Raw genomic sequence first — 22,539 nt, 5'->3', positions numbered from 1 at the left:
CTTCAGGTTTCAGGGAACTAAAAATAAACGTTAATCCAATCCACTTCCTCAAGTACGATCGAAATGAGCCCGTTCAGGCTGCTCAGGGAAACATTTATCAGAACTTAAAGCTCCAGAAAACTGTTTGTCTGCATCACCTAATTAATACTGTCCTTCACCACGGTCTCATCACCTAATTAATACTGTCCTTCACCACGGTCTCATCACCTAATTAATACTGTCCTTCACCACGGTCTCCATCACCTAATTAATACTGTCCTTCACCACGGTCTCATCACCTAATTAATACTGTCCTTCACCACGGTCTCATCACCTAATTAATACTGTCCTTCACCACGGTCTCATCACCTAATTAATACTGTCCTTCACCACGGTCTCATCACCTAATTAATACTGTCCTTCACCACGGTCTCATCACCTAATTAATATTGTCCTTCACCACGGTCTCCATCACCTAATTAATACTGTCCTTCACCACGGTCTCCATCACCTAATTAATACTGTCCTTCACCACGGTCTCATCACCTAATTAATACTGTCCTTCACCACGGTCTCATCACCTAATTAATACCGTCCTTCACCACGGTCTCATCACCTAATTAATACCGTCCTTCACCACGGTCTCATCACCTAATTAATACTGTCCTTCACCACGGTCTCATCACCTAATTAATACTGTCCTTCACCACGGTCTCATCACCTAATTAATACTGTCCTTCACCAAGGTCTCATCACCTAATTAATTTTACTTAAAGCTCCAGAAAACTGTTTGTCTGCAACATTAAATATTAAACCACATCCTCCAACCGTGCCAGGATATTGGCCGTTTGTTCCTCCCATCTAATACGGCTTGAAAGCTGCAAAGATGTAGCGATTAGTTGTCAACTATTAAATTAATCTCCAAGTATTTAGATAATTAATCGGTTTGAGCCTGGAAACTGAATCCTCCTTCCTTTCATCCTTCCTTCCTTCTCTCCCTTTCTTTCCTTCCCTATGCACTTCCTTTGTTCCGTCTTCTTTCCTTCCCTTCTTCCTTCCCTATGCACTTCCTATGTTCCGTCTTCTTTCCTTCCTTCCTTCTCTCCCTTTCTTTCCTTCCCTTCTTCCTTCCCTATGCACTTCCTTTGTTCCATCTTCTTTCCTTCCTTCCCTTTTTCTGTCCTTCTTTTACTATCCTTCCATTATTCCTTTCTTTCCTTTCCACCCTTGCCTCCTTTCTTTCTTTCATCCTTTCTTTTCTTTCCTTCCCACCTAACATATTTTAAAATATACATAAAGTGTTAGAGCTGCAGTTATCAATTATTAAATGAATCTCCAACTATCCTCCTTCCTTTCATCCTTTCTTCCTTCTCTCGTTTTCTTTTTTTTCTCCCTACGTACATCCTTTGTTCCGTCTTCTTTCCTTCCTTCCCCTTTACTGTCCTTACTTACTTATTTGTCCTTTACTCTTCAGATAAGTACCTGTGTATACCCGGGGTTATTGACGCTTTTTTCCATATTTAAGCCATGTCACGGTTTTGTCGCCTTTTTCAAAGATATTGGAAACAAACTTAGTTGACTATAAGACTCTCTGAGTCTGTCTCTTTTCTTCTACCCTCTTCTCTTTTCTTCGAAACAGTTTTTTAATGTTTCCGGAGATAAAGTTGACTGGGTACATTGTGAGGAACACAGAAAGTACATCAGGGGGAAAGTTAAGTGCTTTCTGAGTCTTGAAACTGACAGATTAGAACACAAAGAGAGACGGAGACATGGGGAGAGACGGAAACACTTTACTGGGGTTCGGTACCCAAAACTGCAACGGTTCCCAAATGGCCGGTGTTGAAATATATGAGGAGTCCTTACTTTATGAATCCAAGTGGTTGTGTTTATTTATAGACTTCCAGAAACCATGTGGAACATATTCAGTCAAAGTAACAGGCGACATCTTACAACCATATACAACTTGGCGGGGAGCTGTGCACACAGAACTAGAATCCTACTGCGCATGTGCACTTCCTAAAGTATGGTGTCTCGTAGCGTCCATACAGAGAGCGAACATAATAATTCACCAGAATTATCTACATCCCCTTTCTTTAGTTTGTGCTTTCTATAAAGAACAAAATGAAAGGCTAGGCATTAACTAGCAAAATAACAGCATGGCTGTTAAACCTGGTAAAATTGTTGTAGAAAATGGAAATTAGTAGCAGTTTCAAACAATCATCTTCAAATTATACTCTTTTTTTTTTTTTTTTTTTTTTTAGGTGAATTCAGTGCCTGAATTGGTGGCTGTAAACATTCTCAACGACGATGGCTACATACTAAGCCCTTCAACTAGACATACAAACAAAGTCCCATAGAGTCCAGTGCGAATTCAGTTTTTTTTTTTTTTTTCTTTTTTTTTAAGGCTCATAATAAGACAATGTTCATTGTTCATATTTCGGATTTGGCCTGCAAATGCGACCTGAGCGTGTCACATACAGAGAGGTACCTTGTGCTACCTTTGTAGGAGAGTGAGCTGCAGGCCTCTGCTGCTCACTGGTGGGTCGCTGAGGTGTTACCGGAGTCACACGAGGTGTCTGTGGCGTGGGAGGGAGACTGTCTGGTGCAGCTGGGTCGGCATACTGATGATTAAGGTCTGCAGGGTCGACCTGTCGTGGTGGTGGCTCAGCGACGGGAAAGATGTGACGGCGATTTCTCCTGTAGGTCCCTCCATCGGACTCGATGATGTAGGAGCGTGGTTCCTTGCACCTTCCTTTCACAGTGCCCAGACGGTCGTATCCCTTGGTGGTCTGCATCCTGACGACTTGTCCCTCTGCGAGAGGCTGTAGTGGGCGGCTTGATGCGTCGTAGTACTGCTTTTGGGCGAGTCTTTTATTCTGGAGTAGGGCAGTGACCTGCTTTGTGTTTTTCTGGGCTGGCTCTAACAGTTTGTTGCTGACAGGGAGAGCTGAGCGTGTCTGTCGTGACATCAGACGTTCTGCAGGTGAGCCCAATGCTTGGTCACGGGGAATATTTCTGATGTTAAGCAGATTTAGGAAGACGTCAGTCCCATCTCTGTGAGATTTCTCCATCAGATGCTTGGCACTGCGGACCGCCCTTTCTGCCAATCCGTTCGACTGTGGATACTCCGGACTACTGGTAACATGGTTAAAGTCCCACTGCTTGGCGAAGACTTTGAAGCGTTGGCTGGTATACTGCCTCGCATTGTCTGTGATGAGGGTGTGAGGCGTACCGTGAACAGAGAAGTGTCTTTTCAGCTTTGTAATCACAGCTGCCGAGGTTGTGTCACGGAGGTGGTCGATTTCATACCATCCCGAGTATGAGTCTACCAGCACCTGGTATTGTTGTCCGTGCCACTCAAACATATCAGTAGCCACTGTGGACCATGGCAAAACTGGAACTGGATGTGGTTGTAAAGGTTCCTTCTGCTGATGTGGTCTCGTGCTATTGCAGACGGAGCAGGACAGCAGCTCCTCTGTAATGTCGTTGTTCATTGTCGGCCAAAAAACTGTGCTCCTGGCTCTGCGCCTGGTTGACTCTATGCCTGGGTGACCTCTGTGGATGATGTTGATGTATTCCTTGTATAGAGAGTGGGGAATTACTGTTCTGTGGCCCTTGATAACTATCCCATCCTCCACTACCAACTTGTCTCTGTAAGGGAAGAACGGGCGAATGGAAGGGTCTACGCTGCGTTCTTTGCCAGGCCATCCTCGGTGGATGACTGTGCTGAGAGTCTGTAGCACCTGATCCTGTGCTGTGTGGGTCAGGAGCTCCTCCAGCCTGTTAGTTGAGATGAAACTAACAGACATCACCTCAAACGTGTCGTCTGCAGCTTGACTTTGTGATATAGTTTTGTTTGGGGCTCGTGACAGGGTATCTGCTAGGTACATGTGCTTACCCTTCTTGTATACTAGTGTGATGTCATAGGCCTGTAACTGCAGTAACATCCTTTGCAGTCGGGCAGGAGCAGTGTGGATGGGCTTCTTCAGGATTGTGACGAGGGGTTGGTGGTCTGTTTCAATGACCGTAGGCTTCCCATACACGTAATCCCTGAATTTGGTGCATGCAAACACCACTGCCAACAGCTCCTTTTCGATTTGAGCATATCGGGTTTCCACGTCTGTGAGCGTGCGAGACGCGTAGGCAACTGGTCTCCCATCCTGCAGACATGCAGCACCAAGTCCGTAACATGACGCATCACAGGTCAATGTGACTGGTTTTCCTACGTCGTAATAGGATAGAACCGGTGAACTGGATAAGCAGTAGAGTAGACGGATAAGACGGTCGAACACCTGCTGATGCTGTGGAAACCAACACCACGCAGCGTCCTTGTGTGTTAGCTGTCTCAGAGGTGCAGCAATATCGCTGAGATTTGGGATAAACTTCCCGAGGTAGTTCACCATGCCAAGGAATCGCTGCATGGCTGTGACATCCTGAGGGACTAGCATGTTTGTGATCGCCATAGTTTTTGCGGGGTCGGCTTTGAGGCCCTCCTTTGTGAATATGTGACCCACATAACAGACCTGGTTCAAACGGAACTTGCACTTGAGAGGGTTTAGCCTGAGGTTTATCTCTTGTGCCCGGTCAAGCACTTTTTTTAGGTTGGCGTCGTGTTCTGCGGCATCACGGCCTCCTATGATGATGTCATCAACTATGATGGCACACGGATACCCTGCAAATAGCTGTTCCATTGAACGCTGGAATACCTCGCTCGCTGAGTTTATGCCGAATGGCATGCGGAGGAATCTGTAGCGCCCGAAAGGCGTGCTGAATGTGGTCAGCAATGATGACTTGTGGTCGAGCTTTATTTGCCAGAATGAGCTTTTTGCATCTAGCACAGAGAACACTGTAGCACCTGACATCTGGGTAGCAACGTACTCCACGCTGCGCATTGGATAGTGAGGTCTCTTCAAGGCTGTGTTGAGGTCCTTTGGATTGATGCACAGCCTGATTTCCTGTTTGTCCTTTTTGTGTGCTGCAACCATGGAAGAAACCCAGTCTGTAGGTTCAGAAACTGTGGTTATGACGCCTTTGTTCTGCATGCTGTTGAGCTCAGCTTTGACTCGTGCTTGCATTGCCACCGGGATGCGGTGTGCTGGACGAACTACTGGTTGTACCGCCGGATCCAGTGTCATGGAGTATGTAATAGGGAGTTCTCCAAGCTCGTCACTAAACACGTCTTTGTATTGTACCTGGATCTGTTTGGTAAAATCAGCATTGCTCTCGGTGCTGACCTGATGAACGTGTGGGCTCATTGTGACAATTCCTAAATGCACACACGCACTAAATCCCAGTAGTGGCACTACGTCTCGGTCCACTAGGAAAAAGGGTAATGTGTGTTGCTGTCCATCTAAACAACAAGGCAGTGCGACTACGCCTATAGTCTCCAATTTGCTGCCTCCATAAGCCACTAGGTTGGCATTTTTGCTGTGTTCCACTGGCCACTTTCCATTAGCCAGCGGTTGGAAAGTGTCTTTTGACATTACATTGCACTTTGCACCTGTATCAACCTTCATCTCGATTGGCTGGTCGTGTACATGCAGTGTAACAAACCCTTCATCTTGATCCTCTGTTTGGGGATTTATAGTGTCCACTTTGACACCATCCACATAGAAAGTGTCATCACTGCTACTGTTATCGGGCTCTTTTAGCTCTAACTGGTGAACCGATTTCCTGTAGTCCCCCCTCTTTACGTAGCCTTTGTTTTCATGGCTTTGGCTGTGTGACATGGACTTGCAGCATTTTTTGTAATGATTGAATTTCTTACAGTTATGGCATTGCTGCCTGAAGGCAGGACATTTGTCTTTCTGTGCTGCGTGGCTGCCTCCGCAGTTACTGCAGTTTGTAAAGGATGTTGCCTCGCGCTGGCCTACTTGAGGTTTGTGTGTTGACCTGTTGTGCCACCCACTTGAGTTTGGCTGGATTGCGTCAACAGTGGTGGCTGTTTGGGGCTGGGCTAGAGCCTTATTACTCTCCTCAGTCATTTCATATATGCGGCAGATAGTAATGGCTTTCGTTAGGGTTAATTCACTGTCACGTAGCAGAGCCTTTCTTATATTGTCATTCCTGATGCCACACACTATTCTGTCACAAATCAATTCCTCTGTCAGGTCTCCAAAGTGACAACTTTTAGCTTTGATCCTCAAGTCACTGATGTAGGATTCAATAGTCTCACCTTGCTTTTGATTTCGTGAATGGAACTTGTGTCTCTCCATGATTTTGTTGTGTTGAGGGTTACATACTTCACGAAATTTCCTTTTCAAACACTCTGGGTTTTCTCTGGATTCAGCTGGAACTATGACGGCTCCATCTTCACCAGGCGCCCTCACCTCCGCTGCGTAAACAAATGAACGCGCCCTCCGCTCCTGCGAGATTGAGGAGGATATATGCTTGTGTTTTGGCAGGCTTGTCTGAGTGCGCCGCTGCTATGAAGATATCATATTCCTGTTCGAAAATCCGCCAATTCTCGGCGATGTTCCCTTCAAAAACGAGGGGGTCTGGTCTGCGAAATCCATCCGCCATTATTTCTCTCAGTGTGACGTTAGCTTAGTTGTCCGCTCCGCTCGAGACAAAAAAATCACATGGAACTCACAGGCGATGAATGAATCCCTCTTCTGACACCATGTTGAAATATATGAGGAGTCCTTACTTTATGAATCCAAGCGGTTGTGTTTATTTATAGACTTCCAGAAACCATGTGGAACATATTCAGTCAAAGTAACAGGCGACATCTTACAACCATATACAACTTGGCGGGGAGCTGTGCACACAGAACTAGAATCCTACTGCGCATGTGCACTTCCTAAAGTACGGTGTCTCGTAGCGTCCATACAGAGAGAGAACATAATAATTCACCAGAATTATCTACAGCCGGTATCTACCAGACCAGATGACAGCACAGATTTCGGTACAACTTAACTTCCTGCGCTCTCTCTGATGTTTCTAAACAGATGCTACAGGCAACCGACACATCGCTGTAGTTAACACAAACGTTACACCTGGCAGCAGGTAATGTTAGCCTACCGTTAGCTACTAACTGGATTAAACACGGTTGAAATGCTGACTTCACTGGAAAAGATTCCAACAGCGGGACGTCCAACAGTCTGCAGCTAAAGACACAGAGAAGACTAGCCGACCAAGAGACACCTTGGACACTGTCAGAGAAACAACACAGACAGAATGATCACCTGGATTCAATTCAATTTTATTTATAGTACCAATAACAACAGGAGTTATCTCAAGACACTTTACAGATAGAATAGGTCTAGACTAGGCTGCACAATATTGGAAAAAACTGACATTGCGATGTCTTTTTTTTCCTGCGATGTAAAAAAACACGAGATAAATAGCTCTATTTGGAAATAAATCTTTCTCGACTACTGGGGTGATTTTGTAGGAGAGTGCATCTACAAACATGAAAAAGGAACTTTTCTGATGTGAACCATTCTTTGTTTACTTTAAGAGCTGTAACTACTCTTCTGAAGTGATTTTGGAAAGGGACATGTCTCTCTATATACTACTCTCTACTGTTGTCTCTCTACATACTACTCTCTACTGTTGTCTCTCTATATACTACTCTCTACTGTTGTCTCTCTACATACTACTCTCTACTGTTGTCTCTCTACATACTACTCTACTACTCTCTACCGTTGTCTCTCTACATACTGCTCTCTACTGTTGTCTCTCTACATACTACTCTCTACTGTTGTCTCTCTACATACTACTCTCTACTGTTGTCTCTCTACATACTACTCTCTACTGTTGTCTCTCTACATACTACTCTCTACTGTTGTCTCTCTACATACTACTCTCTACTGTTGTCTCTCTACATACTGCTCTCTACTGTTGTCTCTCTACATACTACTCTCTACTGTTGTCTCTCTAGATACTACTCTCTACTGTTGTCTCTCTACATAATACTCTACTGTTGTCTCTAGATACTACTCTCTACTGTTGTCTCTCTACATACTACTCTCTACTGTTGTCTCTCTAGATACTACTCTCTACTGTTGTCTCTCTACATACTACTCTCTACTGTTGTCTCTCTACATACTACTCTCTACTGTTGTCTCTCTACATAATACTCTACTGTTGTCTCTCTACATACTACTCTCTACTGTTGGCTCTCTACATACTACTCTCTACTGTTGTCTCTCTAGATACTACTCTCTACTGTTGTCTCTCTACATACTACTCTCTACTGTTGTCTCTCTAGATACTACTCTCTACTGTTGTCTCTACATACTACTCTCTACTGTTGTCTCTCTACATACTACTCTCTACTGTTGTCTCTCTACATACTACTCTCTACTGTTTTCTCTCTAGATACTTCTCTCTACTGATGTCTCTCTACATAATACTCTACTGTTGTCTCTCTACATACTACTCTCTACTGTTGTCTCTCTTCATACTACTCTCTACTGTTGTCTCTCTACATACTACTCTCTACTGTTGTCTCTCTACATACTACTCTCTACTGTTGTCTCTCTACATATTACTCTCTACTGTTGTCTCTTAATACTACGTCATCTTACAGCACCGCGTAGCTGCTGCTCTGCCCGGGGTCTTCTGCACACACGCTGAAGGGTGATTTTTGCGTCGTATCTGACGCTGACAGTCAATGACCAAGTGTCTGTATTTTAAGAGTTCGGAGTGAAAACGGGTTGGAGAACGACATCTTTCCTCTGTTCCAGTCCAAAGTCACTCAGATCCTCTGGACCTGTTTCTGCATTAAAGTCTGCAGCTAAAGACACAGAGGAGACTAACTGACCTTTGACATTATTTAATTTTGACCATATGGCCTTAACAATAAACAAGCTGTTCTTTAATGTTACAGACTGTTGTTTCGGCACCGTTTTTAAAAGAATTGTTTTAGCACCGAAAAAAACAAAAGTTATCTAGCTATTACTTAATTTCTTTTTTTGAAGACCTTTCCCACGGGTGTGTACGCTCCATTATTGTTGTAGTTTCATGATGTTGAACTGATGTTGAACCTGGATGTACAAATCCTTTTTTTCTCCAAACCTTACAAAGTTTTGTGAGAGAAAGCAAATTTATTTTTCCCCCCATCTTTTTTGTTTAGTCCTTTAATGTCCCCTTAGGGCAGTAGTGTGAAACTCAACTTCATGACATGCTACACTGGAAAATAAGAATCACACCAAGGGCCATTGTTAGTAGTAAATGTAAACGTACATTTACTCCAGTACTGTCCTTCAGTCCAAATATTGAGATAATAATAGTACTTGAATCTTTGCTTTACTTTTAATACTTTAACTACATTTTCCTGATACTTACACACTTTTACTTTACCTTGTGTTGTCTTCCTCTTCGACCAACAAGCAACTTTTTGTTTTTCTGGGTCAAAATGTAAAAAGAATTCCAATGTTTTGGTCGTCTTTTTCAACACTTTTGTCACTGTTTTTCGAAGTTTCTGTCAATATTTTTCTGTGCTTTTTTGACGTTTTTTTAAGCTTTTCCCACGTTTTTGTCACTTTTTTCCTACGTTTTTCAGTGTTCTATTATCATTAGGGCTGTCAGCGTTAATGCGTTAATTGCGATGCAATTAAGGGCCGATGCGATAAATTTTTTTTAATCGCATTAATCACATGCCGGCATTTATTAATTTATTTTACACTTCACTCGGCTTTGCGTGGTGCCTAACAGGCTACTATTTTGACCCTTTGCAGCACCGTTACTTCTCATCAAGCTGCCACTTCCTCCTAACACATCCTGCTGCTGCAGGCTGCAGCATGATGGAGAAACACAGCAGCAATAACTCTGAATGGAGCTTTTTATTTTCCAAAACTCCCGGACGGCTCGTAGACAAGTCGAAAGCCATATGCACGTTGTGTAAAGCCGAATTAAAATATCACCGAAGCACGTCATGCTTGAGCTACCACCTACGAGCTAAGCATAGTAGTACAGTTCACACCGCAAGCGTGTACGCGCGACATACGGCGGAAAAGTTGAGAGAAAGGAAAAAGAGACCGTGCTGTCGCGTCCGTGTGTGTGCGTCCTTGAGAACTGTAACTCGTATAACTTATGTTGTCAGTTAATTGTAGCATTGACCGGCATGCTACCTGCCGACCTGTGGATGAAACCAAATCCCAAAAAATTACTACAGCTCTTGCGAAACGGGTGGCAACTAACTGCAGACCTGTCAGCATCGTAGAGGACTCGGGTCTTAAAGACGTACTACGGTTGGCATGTTCTGACCTGTCTCGTTGCCGTCGAGGGGGACAGTAGTTTTCACGGATACACAGCCTGTATGACACGGAGAAAGCAGCCACACTGGAACAGCTGCAAGGTGCTGCAAACGCTGTCTCATTAACCGGTGATCACTGGACGTCAGTGAGTAATCAACATTATTTAGGAGTTACTAAACACTATATTGACTCTAGTAAGGAGAGGGATTTTTAGTTTTTTAGTTAGGTACTTGGAGGAATTGTGCAATAATGACAGATTCACACATTTTTCTTTTGTTTACAGTAAATAAATAATTACAAATCTTAAAATCAAGTTCATAAAGTAACTTTCTTTGCATTCATTTGATTCCCAATCAAGATCCACTGGTAAAAATTGCTTTTGATTGTTAATATGTATTTAAAAACTGTTCTGAAATGCAAAATAATAGAATTTCAATCATGTGATCAAATATACGATTAATCGCGATTAACTATAGAAATTCAGCGATTAATCGCGATTAAAAATAATTAATCTTTTGACAGCCCTAATTTCATTTTTTCTTTAAATGCTATGAAATGCAATAAAACACCCAAATTCAATGAAAGTAGTGAACTGATCATACACTCACCTAAAGGATTATTAGGAACACCATACTAATACTGTATTTGACCCTATCCTATCAATATGGGCCAACATTTCTAAAGAATGCTTCCAGCACCTTGTTGAATCAATGACACAAAGAATTAAGACAGTTCTGAAGGAGAAAGGGACACCACCACCACCAGCAGCCTGCCCAGTGGTAACAAGGCATGACGGATCCATGTTCTCATTCTGTTTACGCCAAATTCTGACTCTACCATCTGAATGTCTCAACAGAACTCGAGACTCATTAGACCAGGCAACATTTTTCCAGTCTTCAAGGTGGGGTCTTCTGCTGGTGTAGCCCATCCGCCTCAAGGTTGTGTGTTTTGTGGCTTCACAAATGCTTTGCTGCACACCTCGGCTGTAACGAATGGTTATTTGAGTCAACGTTGATCGTCTATCAGCTTGAATCAGTGGGCCTGTTCTCCTCTGACCTCTAGCATCAACAAGGCATTTTCCCCCAGATGACTGCAGCATACTGGATGTTTTTCCTTTTTCAGACCATTCTTTGTAAACCCTAGAAATGGTTGTGGGTGAAGATCCCAGTAACTCAGCAGATTGTGAAATACTCAGACCAGCCCGTCTGGCACCAACAACCATGTCACGCTCAAAGTTGCTGAGATCACCTTTCTTTCCCATTCTGACATTCAGTTTGGAGTTCAGGAGATTGTCTAGACCTGGACCACACCCCTAAATGCATTGAAGCAGCTGCCATGTGAATGATTGATTAAATAATTGCATTAACGTGAAGTTTAACAGGTGTTCCTAATAATCCTTTAGGTGAGTGTATATTTTACTTGTGAAGAATGTTGTATGGAACCATCCACGTTATTTTGTTTTAAAATTTGGCTGAAAGAAACCTACATTTCTGATATAGCAACTTTTTGAAAATGGGTTAAATTTTACAACAGGAGGGAACATTATCACTGCAGGACTTTTACTGTAACAGAGTATTTTAACATGTGGTATTAGTACTTTTACTGCAGTAAAGGATCAGAATACTTCTTCCACTGCTGGCTGGCTGTTCTGTTGAGCGACAGACTTGTGAGTTTGTGATGACTCGTTGCGTGCATTGAGCCCTGACGGCATCGCCGTTGCCTCACACTCCGACCTTGCATGTTTCAACACTCCAACGCCATAACTCCAACGCTCGGCATTTGGACTGGAATGAGGCTATAACTCTCTCTCATACACACACACACACACACACACACACACACACAGTATCTTTCTCTCAGTGGGAGACAGTGATAGGGCTTGATCCTGAACGTCAGCTGTTTGATAGCTTTCCAGCAAACCATTACACTCGCACGCACGCACGCACGCACGCACGCACGCACGCACGCACGCACGCACGCACGCACACACACACACACACACACACACACACACACAGTGCACACTCACAGACGCACGCATGCACACACACACACACACACACACACACACACACACACACACACACACACTTTAAGGGAAGAATGATCACCTGGATCAATATTTGGCCGGGTAGTACCGATAAATTCTGCAGAGGAAGTACGAGTCGTTAGAGCTGCAGAGGAAGTGATGCGTCGTAGCTCTTCATGACATCACACGGTACAGGAGACACAGGAGTGGTTACAGTGAGCTGAGGAGGCCAGGAAAGAAGGGTTCTTTGGCTGTAGATGCATTGCGCTTGCTGCACATTTTACAGGATTATTTGAGACTTTTTTGTGCAGTAAAGTTTTCTCCAAAAAGCAATTTTCTCTAACGTCATGTAAGGCTGTGTTTCAGCCTGTTCTCATGAACCATAGCTATGAAAAGTTAAGCATGTCATTCGTAAGCATTCACGTTTTTTTTTGCTGTCAGCAGCACATTGACTGCTGCTGTATAAGAGTGTGATTATCCTCAGAGGGAGGAGGTCGGGAGGGATGTTTGGTTTTAAAACACAAAGAAGTTAAGGAGAAAACACAAGACTATCACCAGGAAACAGGTGATCATGTCCTGAAGAAGTTAAGGAGAAAACACAAGACTATCACCAGGAAACAGGTGTTCATGTCCTGAAGAAGTTAAGGAGAAAACACAAGACTTTCACCAGGAAACAGGTGTTCATGTCCTGAAGAAGTTAAGGAGAAAACACAAGACTTTCACCAGGAAACAGGTGTTCATGTCCTGATGAAGTTAAGGAGAAGCAGGGTGTAACAGGGCATAGCAGGTGGTTTTGGTGCCACCCTAATCCAAAGAAAACTGCTGGGCTAGAAAAAAAACATAAGGACCCCGGGGAATAAGATCCCCAGAGCTAGGTTAGTAACAAGCAGAGACAGGTTATGGAAAGGAGCCTGGTCAGGCTAGAACTCTCCCAAACTGGATCGGGCTGTACTGGCCTGCCTCCCTCTACTTTTACTATATTATTGATTATATGGTAGATGAATCTGACGACTATGAAGAGAAGCAGGTGTGCCGGGCTAGACGGACGCTGTAACTCCTCACTCCCTAACTATAAGCTTTATCAAAGAGGAGAGTTTTAAGTTTATTCTTAAATGTGGTGACGGTGTCTGCCCCCCCGAACCCAGACTGGGAGCTGGTTCCACAGGAGAGGAGCCTGATAGCTGAAGGCTCTGGCTCCCATCCTACTTTTAGAGACTCTAGGAACCACAAGTAGCTCTGAGTTCTGGGAGTGCGGTGCTCTGTGTGTGTCTGTGTGTGTGTGTGTGTGTGTGTCTCTATATAAGCTGATATTTCTGATTCTGCTGCATGATTTTGATCCTTTGTTTTAAACCGTCCATCATGAGTCTGACAGTATGGCAGCAGCATAATACTAAATCTACCCTTTTATTCTTTAGTATTTTAATCTAAAAAAGGCTATTTGTTGTTATTATTACTGCCTCTGTGGTTCGAGGTGAGAAAAAAGAGAATCTTCTGATAAAATCTGTTGATTTAAACCGTCATCAAACATTTTAATTTGATTACACAGAGACACAATTGACAAGCGTCGAGCCACTTAGATTTTTCAAACGCTGTGGTAAGTCAGCGTTGCGGCGGAGAGATTCGGTATAAATCTGAGATCAGGAAGGATTAGTTCAGACCACACACAGCCCCATGTTTTATTCAGCGGTGGAATCAAATGTGCGGCCCACACCCTTCCCTCGTACATCGTATATTTGATCCGCCACGCTTCAGTTTTTAGATTAAATTGGAGATGAGGAGTCACGGCGATATTATATAAAGACTCTGAGTTCATAACAGAGGGAATAAATATGTGATCTGCTCCGTCCTCGGCCTTCAGGAATGATTGGGAGGCATTTCAGCATCATCACTGAGAAATGAGTGGGAAAAAACAGACAATAATGATGGAAAAGCAGACCAAAAGGCAAAAAAAGTGACAAAAATGTTTTAAAAAGGCAACAATATGGTTATGTAAAGCGACTGAAAGACGAAAAAATGACAAACATCGAAATAAATGACATACGCTAAAAAAAGTGACAAAAACGTGTTAAAAAGTGCCAATGCATGCTTCAACATTTTTGTCTTTTTTTCGCTTGATTTTGATGTTTTTCTAACTTTTTTCGAAGCCACAAATGTTAAACCCTCATGTTGTCCTTCTCAAAGTTTCTACATCAGAACATTTTGGGTTTCTTTAAACCAAATTTATTCAATTTTATAGCATTATTCTGACTAAACGTTGACAGTCTGTGGTTATCCATAAACAACCTCTGATCTTAACTATTAGTCAAAATAATTTTAATTTTCTGCTGCTTTTTTTTGGGGCATTTCTGCCTTTATTAGATAGGAAAGCTGAGATATGAAAGGGGAGAGAGAGGGGGGAAGACATGCAGGAAAACCGTCACAGGTCGGATTCGAACCGAACGGGAGCTATGCCCGGCTGCTCTTCATAGACTTCAGCTCTGCTTTTAACACTATCCTGGTGTCCAAACTGTCCGACATTGGAATACCACACTCCACCTGCCTCTGGATTAAGGACTTTCTGACAGACCGCACTCAGAGGGTAAGAGTGGGCCCCCACACATCCACGGCCCTCAGCCTCAGCACTGGCTCCCCGCAGGGCTGTGTCCTGAGTCCCCTGCTCTATACCCTCTACACCCACGACTGCACCCCTGAGGTAGAGGGGATCATTACGAGGGGGGATGAGTCCAACTACAGAGACGAGGTGGAGCGATTGGCGGGGTGGTGCAGAGTTAACAACTTGCTCCTCAACACATCAAAGACCAAGGAGCTAATCTTGGACTTCAGGAGGAAGAAAACGGACATCCAGCCACAGCTCATAGGCGGGACCTGTGTAGAGAGGGTCTCTGACTTCCGCTTCCTGGGAGTCAACATCATGGAGGACCTGACCTGGGGCGCCCACACCACTGAGCTAGTGAAGAAGGCCCAGCAGAGACTCTACTTCCTGAGAGTTCTCAGGAGGAACAACATCCCCCAAAAACTGCTGGTGTCCTTCTATCGCTGCTCAGTTGAGAGCATCATGTCATACGGTCTCTGTGTGTGGTTTTCAAGCTGCACTGTGGCACAGAGGAAAAAGCTCCAGGGGGTCATAAGGCAGCACAGAAAATCATTGGCTGCCCTCTCCCCTCCCTTGAAAAACTTCACAGCTCCCACTGTCTCAAAAAGGCCAAAACCATCCTACAGGACTCATCACACCCCGGTCACACACTGGTCAAACTACTGCCGTCAGGCAGGAGATACAGGTCCAGGAAAATGACAACAAACAGACCACAAAATAACTTTCATCCAACAGCCTGCTGCTAAAGTATAGTTCCCACCACTGATCTATGTCAATAGGGCTATTTGCAATTTTTTTAAACGTGGATGCCTGTATGGGTGTGTCTCCTATGTGTTTTTAGCATTAATATGTATGCAGTAGTATCATTCTTTATTTATGTATTTATTTAGGCATATTTTACCTCATAGATGTTTGGAACTTGACAAGGACTGCACTTAATTCCTTTCGTGTTACAATGACAATATAGATATTCTCTAAACAGCCACACTTTCTGCTTTTCTTTAACTCAAAAATAGCGTCAAATACGTAAATATGTGACAAAAACTTCAAAAGTGTTAATGTTCAATTTTGACATGGGAGAACAACACAAGGGTTTAAAAAAGCATCTGTAGTCCAGCAGCAGATGAAGTTGTCATTGAAGTGCCCTCTTTTTTTGCGGCATAATACGAGATGAGATCAGTGATTCTGGGAGGATTGAACCCGTTTGACTCGCTCTCATCTCACTCCTAAAGGCCAAACTCTGTGAAAAGTCCTCACGCTTCATCAGATGTGGCGTGAGCCAAATGTCATGGCAGTGCGTTGGCGTTGCAGAGAGTTAGTGATGATATTTATGGCAGTTAGTTGGTCCCTTGTTGTTTTTATTTGTTGTGTACTGTTTCTGTTCTTTCACATATTCAAAATGAACCCTTTCAATCAATCAACAAGTGGTCGTTGCCCTGGAAAGGTTTGAGAAACATGGTTAAAGGCAGCCGTGCAAGGCACACACACACACACACACACGAGACAGACTCAACTTTTGGAGATCGTAGTTTGTGTCATAAGATATGATAAGTTAAGATAGACTTTATTAATGTGCGCTCGGAAACGTCATTATAAAAGCTTATCTTATCTTATTTTCTATCCATAATTTATAATTTATAACAGAAAATCTAGACGTTTTGATCAGAAGGATGGATTTGAACTGGCAAACGCAGCATGCTGAACAAAGAAAAGGAAGAAAGAAAAAAGCTGCAGACTGTTTTGTGCATTTGAGTGATTTACTGAAAATAGTGATGTCCTTTTTATACCTTTTAAGATGTTCGCTGTGGGCAGTTTGAAATGTCAGGCAGCGAAGAGAGAGAAGAAACAGCTTCTTCAGTCCGCAGCATTTTCATTTTTAATTCCCTTCGATCACACTTTGACTCTGACCTTTGGGGCGAACTCTTGGAAGAACCTTTTAGGGATCTTTCTTCTTAAACGTCAAAGTCAACACATCTTTTCATTCATGTCCCGCCCAGAGTCTTATCTCAACAGGACGTACATAACACACTTTCTTTTCTTTTCTCCAACGTTTTGCAAGGCGCACACACACACACACACACACACACACACACACACACACACACACACAGGTTTGTGGCACTATCTTTGTGGGGACCTGTCATTGACATAATGCATTCCCTAGCCCCTTACCCTAACCTTAACCATCACCACTAAATGCCTAACCTTAACCCTTACCCTCACCCTAACCATAACCTAATTCTAACCCTAATCCTAAAACCAAGTCTTAACCCTCAAACAGACCTTTAACCTTGTGGGGTCCAGCATTTTGGGCCCACAAAGCTGTCGGGACCCCACAAGTATACTGGACTCCCGGTTTTTGGACCTCACAAATATAGTTAAACAAGCCCACACACATACACACAGACACACACACACACACACACCCACACACACACACACACACACACACACATAGACACACAGACACACACACACACACACACACATCCATCTCAACAGCAAGTACATAACAGGCTTTTTTTTTTATGTTTGTCTCCTTTTCTCTAAAGTTTTTTTCGTCTTTTTCAAACGTATTTCTCACCTTTGTCTGGCGTTTTTGTCGCTTGTCTTATTTCAACAGGAAGTACATGTGTCCGTGACTGATTGTTCTTACTGTCTTTCTGTCTCTGTTGTGTGTCCTCAGGTGTTTACAGTATTTGTTGTGTGTCCTCAAGTGTTTACAGTATTTTGTTGTGTGTCCTCAGGTGTTTACAGTATTTGTTGTGTGTCCTCAGGTGGAATCTGTATTGCTCAGTCTCTGAAGATCCCTCACCACCACAAAGCATCCGACTTCGATAAAATCATCCGTCTGCTGCTGGACACGCACCACGCCCGGGCCGTCATCCTCTTCGCCTCCGACGAGGATATCAGGTCAACTACAATACACCCTTTAGACTTATATAGATTTATATATATAGGTTTATATAACAGATGATGGAAATGTTCACACACATGCACGCACACACACACACATGCATGCACACAAGCATGCACACACACACACACACACACACACACACACACACACACACACACACACACAGACATACATGCACGCAGGTTTAAGTCATAATGTAGTGTCAGTTTACTGAAGATATTTTGTGTGTTTGGGTGATCCAGGGGTATCCTGAATGCCAGTAAGCGAGCGGACCAGGTGGGTCACTTCCTCTGGATCGGCTCGGACAGCTGGGGCGCCAAAAACAGTCCCATCATCCAGCTGGAGGACGCCGCCATGGGCGCCGTCACCATCCTGCCCAAGAGAGCCACCATCAGAGGTACGTTCACTCACAAAGCTTCAGATTCGTGTTTCTGTATTTAGCTCTCAGAGAACGGAGCTCCCACTGCCACGCTACGTAACCTCCGGTCCAAAACGGGCTCCTAACTCAATATGATTGAACTGAAGGACAGACTTTCTTCCTTTCTTTAACGTTAGCAGATTGATTGTAGGGATATGAAGCATTGGGCAAATATGAATATAGGCGCTGTAGTAACATTTCTCTCAAAGGATTAACAGTGTTCTGTGCTCACCTGTGTGTGTGTGTGTGTGTGTGTGTGTGTGTGTGTGTATATGTCAGAATGTGCTGGCTCATTCGTTCCTTTCCTTTGCGTTCACATGTCCTGTGTGTGTTCCTGTGATCTCTGGAGCTGACTGAGCACAACGCTGAAAAACTCAATCATCACTGAGAACATTCGCTCCCGTTTCGGGGTTTTCTGTGAGACAGGATTCTTTTGATAATGATTATATATCATCATCATCAGCAGCAGCAGCACTCCTGCAGGGATTTCATTAAACTTTTTTATTCCATGAAGCAGTTCTTGCACAGAACTGAAACATATCTTTATTTGGTTTGGTATACTTACAGTATTTATAGAGCACATTTCAGATCCGAGTCATTTATTTAGTTTTGATGCTCACATTGATTTTACATTCATTCGGCTTGGGTGCTGCACCTAACACTGGTCGTTCCTGAGAGTATCAATCTGGACTCAACAAGGTGAATAAGTGTGTTTCCTAAAATGCTGAACTCTTCCTTTAAAGTGTGTGTAATGATGACGTGAAAAGCAGAAGCCTTATCTTTCTGCTGCAAAAACAATGAATGTTTTAGCTGTTAAAAAGCCTCGCTGATCGTGTCGCCAATGTTTTGTTGTGTATCAATTTCTTCCTGTTTCTCCACCTTATATTGAACATAGTTCTCAGACGTGCGGTGCACGTTGAGAAGAAGGAGCCCTGCCAGGAGAGCAGTCTAACCTTGGACTAATAACCACTGTTCCCTTCGCTTCGTCAAACCTTTTGTGCCCTCGTTTCTGACATATGATTTATGGAAACGGAGGTTTTCTGGGCATAAAGACGGTAGTAGAGAACAGCGAGGTGTGACGGGCGTTCTGGGTAGCGCAGGTACGAGGGCAGCAGGGGGAGGGGGTGAAACACAAAGGTGAAAGGGAGAGGAAGTTTGGCTTTATGATTAACCTGCTGCCTCGAACCTCCCACTCTCTGACACAGTTTAGTGTGTGTGTGTGTGTGTGTGTGTGTGTGTGGGCAGATTATGTGATTAATGAAAATAAATGTTTATAAGACTACCTTTTAGGAAAGGTAGTCACGTTTCCAAGGCTGTCGACTCGGAAGGAAAAAGAGAACCGAGGGTCGAACTCTGTTTAAAGATTTGATATTGGAAATGTACTGCAGTCACTCAGGGTGTCTGTTTGCTTCGATAGCACACAGTTTATTTCTGCTCTGTTCAGGAAAGAGCAATATTTAGCTGCAGAGGACAAATCACACATTTATATACAGCAATCTCCTACCAATCCCCCGGAGGAGGAGATGCAACACGAGCCAAAGCACTTTAGGGAAACACGGAGACATGATATATGATACTGATGTTTTCCAATCTGACACAGAGAGTTTTAAATGAATCTGTTCAAGCAAACGGCCATCTCCGGAGTGTGACATGGCTGCACATTAGAAGTGATGCTGCTTTATTTGAGATGATTTATCACGCACCGCTGCTCTGCAGTCAACATCTCCTTTATTTCTCTGTGGATTCTGGAGCATAATGTTGCATCAGCCAGTAAGTTAGAGAAGCTGTGATATACAGTGACGCTCATAAGTTTATGAACCCATGCTAAAGTTGACTAAAAAGAGCAATAAAAAAATCATGTTTTGGAAATTGATCTTAATGCCATAATAAAACAAATAGGAAAAATCCAACCTTTACGGACACCAATTTTCTTTATGAATGAATAATGTATCATGAATAAATAAATAAATGTTCTTCCTTAAAATACAGGGGCATAAGTCAGTACACCCCTATGTTAAATTCCTATAGAGGCAGGCTGAACTGAAATAAAACCATGCCAAACTGGCCTTTAAAGGGGTGATAGAATGATTATATAGGGTATCTCACCCTGTTCCTTAAGGTCTCCTAATAGGGTATGTAACATTGGTTGGGCTGAAAATGGCCCGGTTGCTATTCTATGCTCCCTAATGCAGTCTGTGAATATGGCCTGGATGAAACAAGATCTTTTCTCCCAAATATGGTATGCTCATGAATATTTAGATGAGCTGTGCACTGATTGGTTGGTTGAAGCATGCACACACACACACACACACACACACACACACACACACACAGCCCCTCCCCTCCATTCCGCTCCATGCACACCACGTCACACACACTGCACAGAAATTTTATACATTGTTCGTATGCTATTTCATTACTAAACAGCAGATACAGCTCTGTATCTAGCACTGGCCCTGGCCCTGGATCTGGCCCTGTTTGGCCCTGTGTGGCCCTGTGTGGCCCTGTATCTGTCCCTGTATCTGACCCTGTGTGGCCCTGTATCTGGCCCTGTTTGGCCCTGTATCTGGCCCTGTTTGACCCTGGATCTGGCCCTGTGTGGCCCCGTGTGTTTGGCCCTGTGTGGCCCTGTATCTGGCCCTGTGTGGCCCTGTATCTGGCCCTGTGTGGCCCTGTATTTGGCCCTATGTGGCCCTGTATCTGGCCCTGTGTGACCTTGTATCTGGCCCTGTATCTAGCCCTGTGTGGCCCTGGATCTGGCCCTGTATCTGGCCCTGTGTGTGTGGCCCTGTATCTGTCCCTGTATCTGGCCCTGTGTGTGTGGCCCTGTATTTGGCCATATCTGTCCCTGTATCTGGCCCTATGTGGCCCTGTATCTGGCCCTGTTTGGCCCTGTATCTGGCCCTGTCTAGCCCTGGATCTGGCCCTGGATCTGGCCCTCTGTGGCCCCGTGTGTTTGGCCCTGCGTGGCCCTGTATCTGTCCCTGTGTGGCCCTGTAACTGTCCCTGTGTGGCCCTGTATCTGGCCCTGTGTGGCCCTGTAACTGTCCCTGTGTGGCCCTGTATCTGGCCCTGTGTGGCCCTGTAACTGTCCCTGTGTGGCCCTGTATCTGGCCCTGTGTGGCCCTGTAACTGTCCCTGTGTGGCCCTCTATCTGGCCCTGTGTGGCCCTGTATGTGGCCCTGTATGTGGCCCTGTATCTGGCCCTGTTTGGCCCTGTAACTTGCTCTGTTTGGCCCCGGTTGCAGCGTGTCTGGATGTCTGTTTCCTGGAGGAAGTCTCTAATCCGGTGGGAATGCTCTCTGGCAGCCTGTCACAGTGGATTGTTGCAGCCGTGTTGTGAGACTGAACAGCTAAGAGACGGAGGAGGAGACACTGATCATGCTAAGAGACGGGAAGGAAGAGGGGAGGAAGGAAGAGGGGAGGAAAGAAGAGGGGAGGAAAGAAGAGGGAAGGAAGAGGGAAAGAAAGAAGAGGGAAGGAAAGAAGAGGGAAGGAAGGAAGAGGGAGGAAAGAAGAGGGAAGGAAGGAAGAGGGGAAGGAAGAGGGAAGGAAGGAAGAGGGGAGAAAGGAAGAGGGAAGGAAAGAAGAGGGAAGGAAGGAAGAGGGAAGGAAAGAAGAGGGAAGGAAAGAAGGGGGAAGGAAGTGAGAGTAAAATAGTATAAAATATAAAGTTGACACACATTTTGATTGTTCTGTTCATGTGAGTAAATCTTCTGCCTCCTAAGAAACATTTCATCACTTGTTTGTTTCTGTCACCTCACACACACACGCGTCTGTTTTCCTCTCACACTAAGGATTAGTCTTATCTTAAATAAGGGCATTAACCGATTTCCTCCAGTAGTTTTCCCCACTCAAGGCACAGCTAAATAAGGGCCAGTAATTGGCTTTTTGCTCTGGTTTACTGGCTCTGAATCCCGCAGCAGTTTTGGCTGTTAGTTTTATTTTTGGCCATGATAGTCGGAGCTTGGCTCCCACTTTCGCTGTGACCCCTCATGGCTTCTGTTTGTTTGGCTTCTTGTTATTTTTTGGGACTATTGTGCCCAGCAGAGAAGAACTGTGACCCACAGGAGACATTTTATCTAGGGTACCGAGGGCGTAGGATTTGTTTCAACACATTATAACTAGTGCTGTCAGTTAAACGCATTATTAACGGCATTAATGCAAACCCATTTTAACAGCGTCAATTTTTTTATCGCGAGATTAACGTTCTTTTTGGCCTAGCAAACTTTGTAGTTTTTTTCACATGCTGTTGCAACAACTAGTAACATTAGAAAAACTACAACTCCACAACGGATCTAGCTAGACCGGAAACAAAACAACAGACACGCTGCACACACTTGTTTGGGCTTGGAGCCGGCCAAAGAATAGTAGGCTAACGTTCGCTCACGTTAC

General features: G+C 44.1%; 1 protein-coding gene across 2 annotated transcripts in view; it reads left to right on the top strand.

Moving 5' to 3' along the window:
• Nucleotides 1-22,539, top strand: part of LOC116063564 (metabotropic glutamate receptor 7-like) — a 480,756-nt gene that overhangs the window by 364,651 nt on the left and 93,566 nt on the right. For both annotated transcript variants that reach the window (XM_036002392.1, XM_036002393.1), the window contains exons 3-4: nucleotides 17,584-17,719; nucleotides 17,969-18,123. In XM_036002392.1, coding sequence (XP_035858285.1) covers nucleotides 17,584-17,719; nucleotides 17,969-18,123 — 291 coding nt within the window. The remainder of the gene's footprint in view (nucleotides 1-17,583; nucleotides 17,720-17,968; nucleotides 18,124-22,539) is intronic.

The sequence above is a fragment of the Sander lucioperca genome, chromosome 6 (genome assembly GCF_008315115.2).
Source record: "Sander lucioperca isolate FBNREF2018 chromosome 6, SLUC_FBN_1.2, whole genome shotgun sequence".
NCBI lineage: Eukaryota > Metazoa > Chordata > Actinopteri > Perciformes > Percidae > Sander > Sander lucioperca.
This window is presented reverse-complemented; position numbering and strand designations above follow the sequence as displayed.